This window comes from Galeopterus variegatus, unplaced genomic scaffold, assembly GCF_000696425.1.
Source record: "Galeopterus variegatus unplaced genomic scaffold, G_variegatus-3.0.2 Scaffold95, whole genome shotgun sequence".
NCBI classification, from domain to species: Eukaryota; Metazoa; Chordata; class Mammalia; order Dermoptera; family Cynocephalidae; genus Galeopterus; species Galeopterus variegatus.
This window is the reverse complement of record NW_007726206.1, coordinates 367,551-377,079: the sequence shown is the minus strand read 5'-3', so window position 1 is coordinate 377,079 and position 9,529 is coordinate 367,551. Positions and strand designations below refer to the sequence as shown.

Below are 9,529 nucleotides of genomic sequence, written 5' to 3'. Positions count from 1 at the left end.
TTTTTTTTTTTTTTTTTTTTTTTTTTTTTTTTTTTTCCCCTTTTTGTCTTTTTTCGTGACCAGCAACGGATCGCAACCCTCAGTGTCACGCCCGTACCGGACCGGCCACAGGAGCGCACCCCTCGGTGTTGCTCCCGCCCCTCGCTCAGCCAGTGAGCGGCCGGTCTGTATGTGGGATCCGAACCCTCGGCGGGAGCGCCACCGCGCTTCCCAAGTGGCGCACTATAGCAGTGCGCCACTGGGCCGGCCCTAGAACATTTATTGTTAAGATTACTCTTGGTTAGTTTACTTTGTTGTTGCCATGTAAATAATACATTTTATTCCCTTATACTTTCTAATTAGCTGCTGTTCGTAGTTTTAATAGATATATATAAATTTGTACCCATTTTGCTAACGTATCTTGTTTGTATTAGTTTTTCAGTTGATGTCCTTGAATTTTCCAGGTAGGCTCTCATAAATATTTAAAATCTTCTAGTTTTTCTATCTCATTCCTTTTTCTTCTGTTAAGTTTTTTTTTTTTTTTTGGTGGTTGGCTAATAACAAGGATCAATACCACACTCTAACCAATTGAGCTAACTAGCCAGACCCCATTTCTCTTCTGTAGGTTTGTAAGACAGTACTTCCAAAGCAATGTTAAACAGAAATAGTCACAGGGGCCATCCTTGCTACACACCTAATTAATGGGAATAATCTAGGTTTCTTCATTAAGCATGATTTTGGCTTTTGGACAAAGATGTGTAAGTTGCGTCATGTTAAAGAAGTTGAAAGTTGAATGTTTCAAAAAGTTTTGTCTGTGATTCTCTAACCTGGGAATTGATATTTCAGAGGGTTACAGTCTGTGTATGAGCCTCTTCCTTTGCAGATGGTTTCTCTTCCCTTAGAGAAAAAAACAGTGTACTGATATCAAGTAGAATATACGTTAACTTAAATTGCACTGTGAATCCATAGGTAACTTTGTACTGGTCAACGGCTTTATTGAACTTGACTTCCTAAGAAAACAAAGTACTTGAGCCAACAACAGAAAGATCCTGTGTCCTCTGACTGGGTCCCTGGAGGTAACAGCCTTCGGTGAGAGGGCAAATGGTCCTGCTTTAGTGGACAGGAGTGGGGAGGAGCTGTGCTATCAATATCTGCATCCTAGACTCAGACCACCAGGTAGGCCAGACTGAGACCCAAGCCCTAAGACCAGTAACAATAGCTTGCATTTTCTGAATACTTGCTAGGTACTACCTACTTGTTTAAGTAATAAATGATTTACTCCTCAGAACCATCCTCTGAGGTGGGTACTATAATTTCCCCACAGATGATGAAACTGAGGCACAGAAATGTAACTTGCTCAAGGTCACATGCTGGTAGGTGACAGAGCTGAGGTTTAAAACTATGCAGTTTGACTCCAGAGTCGATGTTCTTACCACTGTCTTTTTTTTGTTGTTGTTGTTGTCCTTTTTGTGACCGGCTGCACCGCGCTCAGCCAGTGAGCGCACCGGCCATCCCTATATAGGATCCGAACCCGCGGCGGGAGCGCTGCTGCGCTCCCAGCGCTGCACTCTCCCGAGTGTGCAATGGGCTCGGCCCTTAACACTGTCTTCTAATTCCCCAGAGGAAAGAGTCTGGAGCCCTGAGCAAAGATCCAGGAGAAACCATGAATGTGGCCTCCATTACAAGCCACATCTATCCTAGGGAAGAGTGCTGAACTAGGAAAGACTACTCTAGAGCCCGGGATGGTTAACTGGAGGCTGGATGATTGGTGCTATTGCTGGCTTTTTTATCCACACTCTTCTTTTTGTTTGTTTGCTGGCTCCTCTTCCTTGGAATGCCCCATGCATTGGTCTTGGACCTTCCTCATTCTTTATCTACACTCTCACATCCAGATCTTCATAATAATGAGTCCCTAATGTACACCTCCAGTTCAGATCTCTTCCCTGACCTGAGTAGTATGTCCACCTCTCTACTCAATACTTCCACCAAGATACCTTACGGGACCTCAAACTTAACTTTTTTTGTGTGTTGGGGGGGGCACTGGCTGGTACAGAGATCAAACCCTAGACCTTGATGTTACCTCAAACTTAACATGTCTAAGACAGAACTTGTTTCTGCCCCCACACAAACCTACTCCTCCCACAGAGTTCTCCTTTGCAGTAAATTTAAGACACTTATTCAACAAATATTTATTAAGCACCTACTATAGCAGTGAACAAAATAGACAAAACCCCCTGCCCTCATAGAGCTTACATTCTACTGCTGGGGGACACAGGATAAACAGAAAAAATAAGTAAATTCCATCATATATTAGAAAATAGTATGGGCTAAGGAGAAAAACCGGGAAGGGGTAGGGAGTGCAGGAGATAAGGATGGAAATTTTCAAAAGGGCAAGTGAGAGGAGCAGGAGATAAGGCCAGAGAGGTAACTAGACCATGAGCTTTTATACCAAGGATGATACAAGATTTTGAACAGAGGTGGGATATGAGTAGATTTCTATTTTAATAAGAATACCCCAGCTGCTGTGAATAAATTGGAGGAGGGGCAGTAAGGACGAAAGCTGGGAGACCAGTTAGAGAGGTCTTACAATAGTCCAGGTAAGAGATAATGGATGAAGAGGATTTGGACTAGGAGACAGTGCAAGAGCTGGTAAGATAGGGTTAGATTCTGGATATATTCTGAAGGGAGGCTCTACCATCCACTCAGTTTCTTAGGCCAAAAATCTAGGTCTCATCCTTGATCATTCCTTTTCCCTTATCCCTGTCCCATATCCAATCCATCAGCAAGTCTTTGTGGTTCTATCTCCAAAATATACATCGAGGTCACTGTTTCTGTCCATCTTCGCTTATCTTGACAACCCAGCTAAGCCATCTGGGTTTACCTCTCACCTGGATTGTTGCAATAGCCTCTTACCTCATCTCTCGGCTTCCTCTTTTGACCCCCACGATTAGTTCTTAACAAGCAGCCAGAGGAATTATTTTAAAAACTGAATCATGTCATAGGATGCCCTTACTTGTAAACCTTTAAGAGCTCTCCAATGCACCAAGAATAAAAGCCAAAATCCATACTGTGAACTACAAGGGCTGACATGACCTGCCTGATGACTCTGTTCTCATCTCCTTCCCTCTTTCTCTTGATCACCTGCTCCAACCACTCTGGGCTCCTTCCTGTTGCTCACATTCACCAAACCCCTTCCTGCTTCACAGCCAAGCTGTTCCCTCTGACTGGGTCATCTTACCCCAGCTCTTTGCATGACTGTTCCCTTATCGATCGTCAAATCTCAGCTCAATTGTCACCACTTCAGAGAAGACAGCCCTGATAACTCCCATATAGATATACAGATACTATATTATACATACTACATTATGTCTCATATAGACCACCATACTGTATATCAGAAAACTTAGTCTTTCATGGTAGATAAAAATAGGTGCATACTCATTAAGCAAGTCCACAGGACAGTAAATGAGGTGGGCATTATTGAAGCAGAGAGCTATCATACCCCGTCAGTGCCAGAGGGGCTGGGCTCCTGTCTGACACTTAAATACTCTGGCAATGCCCAGGTGACTGGTGTGTTTGACACCTCTGTTGAAGGAGCTGCCCTAGCTCCTGGACAGCTTTGGAATTGGATCTTCCTTATTGTGTTGCTCTAGAGCTGCTATACTTTTGTGTCCCTCAAAGGAAGCATAAAACAAATAGAACCCTTCGTTTAGAGGACAGTATTTCTAGTTTTCCCAGGCATCTCTCACAGCCCCGAACTCCCAACTTTTCCTGTAGGCTCGTTCTCCCAGCCCAAGATTTACTCCAGGGCACTCTCCTCTGAAGGTGCTTCCGTTGGTCTTCTTTCTTTCTTTCTTTCTTTTTTTTTTTTTTAAAAGATGACCGGTAAGGGGATCTTAACCCTTGACTTGGTGTTGTCAGCACCACGCTCAGCCAGTGAGCGAACCGGCCATCCCTATGTGGGATCCGAACCCGGGGCCTTGGTGTTATTAGCACCGCACTCTACCGAGTGAGCCACCGGCCGGCCCGTTGGTCTTCTTTCTTTCTTTCTTTTTTTTTTTTTTAAAAGATGACCGGTAAGGGGATCTTAACCCTTGACTTGGTGTTGTCAGCACCACGCTCAGCCAGTGAGCGAACCGGCCATCCCTATGTGGGATCCGAACCCGGGGCCTTGGTGTTATTAGCACCGCACTCTACCGAGTGAGCCACGGGCCGGCCCGTTGGTCTTCTTTCTTACCTCCCAGTGCCCACACTGTCCCCAGCTAACGGGGCCAACTGGGCATAGCTCCTTCTTCCAGGGTCTCTACCTTCTTGGGGACGCGGCCCATAATCCTCCACCCGCTCCTTAAGACGTTAATCTTCCTGCCCCTTCTGGACGCCACATCTCCCAGGACAGAGGGAGCTCGACATTATCTCCCCGTCTTGTGCCTAGCACGGGGTCCGACCAAGTCGTTTCTCTAAAACCGCTGGTAGAATCAAACAATGCATAATTGGCCCCAGGAAACCCTCAAAGACTCCTATACCTCCTGGGAATTCGAAGCCGAAATCCAGTCCACAGGCCCGCCCCGCCCTTGGTCGCCCCTCTCAGCGTCGCCTCAGCTCGCCCCGCTCGGTCTCCCCGCAAGTCTCGCATTTCCCTTTAATCGCTCCCTGAAGCTGAGTAACCTCTCTGGTGCCTATAACCCCTGACGTTTTCCTATATGCTGACCCAGTTAGGACAAGCTTTACTTTCACCTATTAGCAAAATGGTGACAACTTCGCTGACATGATCACGCCCCTTACACTTACGTTCCCGGGACGAACCGGAAGAGATTGTGCAGCTCCCAGTTCGTAACCCGGAAGTAGATGTATTTCACGGAAGCCGGCTTTGGCCCTGCGGCTGCTGCCGTCGCCGCAGAGAAATTGTTGGAGCTGGCAGCCTAGGAATGGTGAGACCTCGCGGTTCGCCTCTGAGGGTTTTGAGCGGAGTTGGGGGTGAAATGGAGTTTCCAAGAGTGCCGCCTGGGACGACCCCCACTAACGTTTGGGGCCCCGCCCCGGTAGCGCCCCGAAAATCTGCGCATGCGTGAGCTTAACCGGGCTAGAATCTGGCCGGAGCTGTTACGCATGCGCAAAGGTGGCGCGAAGAAGGTGGGGTGAGAATTGGTTTGGGAGTTGATCCCCCTACCCCTGCATCAGTCTGTGGGGCTTAAAACCAAGGTTGCGAGAACATCGGGGTTCACTTGATGCTCTGCTCTGAATTTCAGAGCTGACTTCATCGCTACTCCTATCTTGAACCCCTGAAATAGACCTGGACCGATCTCCCACCTTGGGTGTGCAGTCGGGGGAGAACGAGGGGTGGAGAGGCTGTTTCAGTCGGCCCGCAGGTCTCTCCTCCAGTGTCGAGATTCCTAGCCGTATCCTATGGAGTGGCTTGAGGAGCCGCACCTGGGGGCAGGCCCGGGACCCTGTGCTAAGAGCCACTGTGGTCAGAAGGGGCGGGATCCGCAGCGGAGCGCCCCAGAAAGTCCAGTACTTGAGTCTTTGGGTGGGACGGGGGTTAGGAGCGGCCCCCCAGGATGGTTACTATTCACTTAGTTCCCAAACCGCATGTGTTAGCTTCCACAAACAAAAGTTACAAATGAATGGAAAAAAACAGATGGATTGGTTGGAGTTCTCTCTCTCTTTTCTTTTCCCTGCTTTGGCTTGGGAGGGGAAGGATAGTACTGATGAACTGAGTGGGCAGCTGAAGAAAAGGAAAAGTGAGCCAAGAATACCTTGTCTCTTGCTAGTTTGTAGTCAAGGCACTTAACCTAGGAGTTATGAATTGATTGAGAAGGGTCCGTGAACCCCCTAAAATAGTATTTGTTTGTACATTTTTCTGGAGTTCATAGTTTTGTATTCTCAAAGGTGTCAGTAACCTTCACAAGACTACTGGTTTATAAGGGAAATACTGGCAAAGTAGGGCCTTGTGCCTCTTTCCTCTAGTTTATGGGACCCTGGGGGACCTGAGGCAGTATAACAAGATGGGGCTGGTCAGTTGGAAACCTGAGCCTCAGGGAGCCTCATTTCTCCTTTGCAGAATCTCCTCTCAGCCTCTAAGCTCACCTGGTCAGAATCCTTGGATGAGCCTGTGGGACCCTTCCTCCTAGCCCTGTGGTTTGGAACCAGTGGCTTTGGGACTGTAAGAGGATGGACAAAGGTAGTATGAGGCCGGGCCAGCTCCCCAAATGCTTGGGCACCAAGCATCTGCTGATTCCACCCTGTGTCTGGCATGTGTGTCTTTTGGTCCTGGCTGGGCATTGCCACCTCCCCCTGGGCCAGCACCACCCACATATCTGTCGGCAGAGCCACAATTGACTGACTTGCTGTTGAGCTGCTGCTCTTTGGCATGGCTGCATTTTGATGGCAGAGGGAGCAGTTATGCCCAGAGCCCGGTGTGTCGGCATCACCAGTCTGACCTGAGCTCCATGTGCTGCACGACATGACAGGTGGCACCGGGAGAACTGCCCAGCGTGGAAGGTCTGGGCCAGGTCTGAGCCCAGATGGGATCTGGATGGCCAAGGAACTCCCACCTTAAAACCTCAAGTGTCAAGGAGGCTTGGGAGGGGCCAAGAGGGCTGGCAGGGGAAGGGGGGATCAGGAGGGGTACCATGTGCAAGGCTCTTCTAGGCACTTAGGAGGCCTGAGTTCACCATTTCTCTTTTCCTAGATTCTCAGGGGCTGCTAGATTCATCCCTGATGGCATCAGGCACTGCCAGCCGCTCAGAGGATGAGGAGTCACTGGCAGGGCAGAAGCGAGCCTCCTCCCAGGCCTTGGGCACCATCCCTAAGCGGAGAAGCTCCTCCAGGTAGTAAGAGTTGGAGGGCCAGGGACTGGGAAGGGGAAGAATGCCTGTGGGATTAGGTGCTACTTGCCTTCACTTCTGTTGGGAATGGCTACCTGAGCCCCTCTGTGTCCTAAGCATTTGCAGAGCCTTGTGCTTTTCCTTTCTCTACCAAAACCCTCCCTGTGGGGCTGAGGGCAGGAGTGGGAGATCTTAGATCTTTGACATGAAGTCTTTGTGGTGCAATCCCCTGTCATCTCGGAGGGCCGGAGTGTAGCAGTTCCATGTCCACTGAGCCCAGGTCTGGTGTGAAGTGAAAGTGGAAGGAGCAGTTAGCACCCTGCTGAAAACCTGTTTTGGAGGCTGAGTGTATGAGAGTGGGTACCAGGGAGGGCAAGGAATACTCACTGGGTAGGACCCTCCGTAGGTTCATCAAGAGGAAGAAGTTTGATGATGAGCTGGTGGAGAGCAGCCTGGCGAAGTCCTCTACCCGGGCAAAGGGGGCCAGTGGGGTGGAACCAGGGCGCTGTTCGGGGAGTGAACCCTCCTCCAGTGAGAAGAAGAAGGTGAGAGACTGGGAGATGGAGGGAGTGTGGAGGAAGCGCCAGATTTCGTGTTTCCCCAGAACCTTTGCCAGCTGCCACGAGCCCTGCAGAGGAGGCTTGTGAGAGGACCAAGCTGCCCCAACCTCAGACACCTCCCTCCTGGGAGCCCATATCTCCCTACTCCCCCTTTCTTGCTGCACCCCCACCCTGCCAGTGCATCCTGTATCACATTCTGTGTGGGAGGCATGGAGCATGCATCTATTCTGGGAGCAGACAGCCTGTTCCCAGCATTGCGGGGTGTAAAAATAACCCCCAGGTGGCATTGCTCTGGCCCTAGACACTGCACCAGCCAGAGTGTTTTCCTGGTATCTTCCCCACCCACCCTCCACTCTGGGATTTGGGGTGCCACCAGCAAAGAGAAGACCCCATACTCTCAGGGATTATGTGGAAATAGTTTGGCAGGGAGGGGGATGGGGAGGTATTAGAAAGCTGAGCTCCCTGTCTGTTTTTCCTATTGCGGGCTGCAGTTGCCACAGAGAGTGTGAAGCTTTAGGCCTGAAGCCTTGGCTGCCCTGATACTGGGTTTGAGATCACACTGTTCTTGTCCCCTGCCCAGGTATCCAAGGCCCCCAGCACTCCTGTGCCACCCAGCCCAGCCCCAGCCCCTGGGCTCACCAAGCGTGTGAAGAAGAGCAAACAGCCACTTCAGGTGACCAAGGATCTGGGCCGCTGGAAGCCTGCAGATGACCTCCTGCTCATCAATGCTGTGTTGCAGGTAGTGCTTCCCACCACGGGTTTAGTGCCCCTTCCCTCCCTCAGCCTCCAGTTACCAGCTCCCAAACTAGCCCAGCAGGGCCCTTTATGTGGCAAGGGAAGGATTCTTCCCATCTCTAAGGATGGAGCAAATCCCTCTGGGGCCTTGCAGACTAATGACCTGACATCTGTTCACCTGGGCGTGAAGTTCAGCTGCCGCTTCACTCTTCGGGAAGTCCAGGAGCGCTGGTACGCCCTGCTGTACGATCCTGTCATCTCCAAGTGAGTGGGGCTGGCTCCAGCAGTGGGGAGGCACTGGGGACAACAGAATTTGGCTCCTGGAGCAGAGGGAATTGTTCCAGGGCCCACGGCAGGGGCCTGGGAGGCAAGGTTCCTGGGGCCTTGCATCCTCTGGGATGATACTGAGACCTGCCAGGCTTCAAAGGGAAGCTTCTTCCTGCCTCCAACTCTTCTGGTCCTGGCTTGATACCAGAAGCAAGGGAGTCTGAAAGCAGAGCAAGTATCATGAGAGAAACATCCAAATGAGTGCCAAGAGCCCTGGTTCCCCACTGTGTGCATTGTGGTTTGGGGCAGGTCACCTCCCAACCTTTCCACACTGCCCCCGCTCAGTATCTTCCAGCTCTAACAGCCAGGTTTCCAAATAAACCCATGCACACATACTCTTCCTCCTCCTCAGTCACTTGGTTTAATGTGTCAGAGCTTGGGTGCATGCTTAATACTCATCTTCTCCTCCACAGCCCCCAGCACCACTTCAGCTGCAGCCACGGCCCTGAAACACCAGCAAATGGGCTGGGCTCAACTTGGGAAAGAAGAGGTGGTGGGCAGTGGCTAATGGGTGGCAGCTTTGGCCAAGTAGGGAAGAAGGGCTTGGGAGGAGCAGCAGCTGGTCTCAGGATCCACCTCAGGACTGGGCCTTTACGGGACATAGGAGCCTCAGTCTCCTGAGTTGCCTGTTGGTTTGTCAACAAACCCATGAGGCACAGATGATGTGCTAAGCCTTGGGCTCTTCCTATTGTGGGCCTGGCGTCTAGGTTCTGGATCTCAAAGGCCTGCAGGTTTGGGGGGAGTAAGAACTCCAGATTGCTTGACACTCTTCCTTCAGCCATGCCCTCTGTCTCTCCCTGTACCCAGGCTGGCCTGCCAGGCCATGAGGCAGCTGCACCCAGAGGCCATTGCAGCCATCCAGAGCAAGGCCCTGTTTAGCAAGGCTGAGGAGCAGCTGCTGAGCAAAGTGGGATCGGTAAGACTGAGGGCTGGGAAGGTTGAGGATCAGGGCAGGGTGAGAACTGGACCACCTGGAAAACAACAGCTGTGGGGAGCCCCCCAGCCATTGTCTGCATGCACGCATGTGCAGACACATGCACATCTGCAGGGGCCTTTTTTTTTTTTTTTTTTTTTTTTTTTTTTTTTTTTTTTTTTTTTTTT

The 9,529-nt window shown here is 50.5% G+C and overlaps 2 protein-coding genes across 4 annotated transcripts in view; one reads left to right on the top strand and one right to left on the bottom strand.

The window, feature by feature from the left end:
* The window catches only part of PRPF40B (PRP40 pre-mRNA processing factor 40 homolog B (S. cerevisiae)), a 72,702-nt gene extending 65,398 nt beyond the window's left edge, over window positions 1-7,304 (bottom strand). For both annotated transcript variants that reach the window (XM_008582763.1, XM_008582783.1), the window contains exon 1: window positions 7,194-7,304. The gene's annotated coding sequence lies outside the window, so the exon portion shown is untranslated. The remainder of the gene's footprint in view (window positions 1-7,193) is intronic.
* Window positions 4,810-9,529, top strand: part of MCRS1 (microspherule protein 1) — a 9,614-nt gene continuing 4,894 nt past the window's right edge. Inside the window, exons 1-7 of one of the 2 annotated variants that reach the window (XM_008582824.1) lie at window positions 4,810-4,907; window positions 6,041-6,160; window positions 6,671-6,809; window positions 7,213-7,351; window positions 7,947-8,105; window positions 8,256-8,365; window positions 9,236-9,344. In XM_008582824.1, the coding sequence (XP_008581046.1) occupies window positions 6,151-6,160; window positions 6,671-6,809; window positions 7,213-7,351; window positions 7,947-8,105; window positions 8,256-8,365; window positions 9,236-9,344 (666 nt within the window). In that variant the 5' untranslated portion in view covers window positions 4,810-4,907; window positions 6,041-6,150. Of the gene's footprint in view, window positions 4,908-6,040; window positions 6,161-6,244; window positions 6,492-6,670; window positions 6,810-7,212; window positions 7,352-7,946; window positions 8,106-8,255; window positions 8,366-9,235; window positions 9,345-9,529 lie in introns of those variants that run through there. The other variant, XM_008582819.1, reaches the window with a different exon arrangement.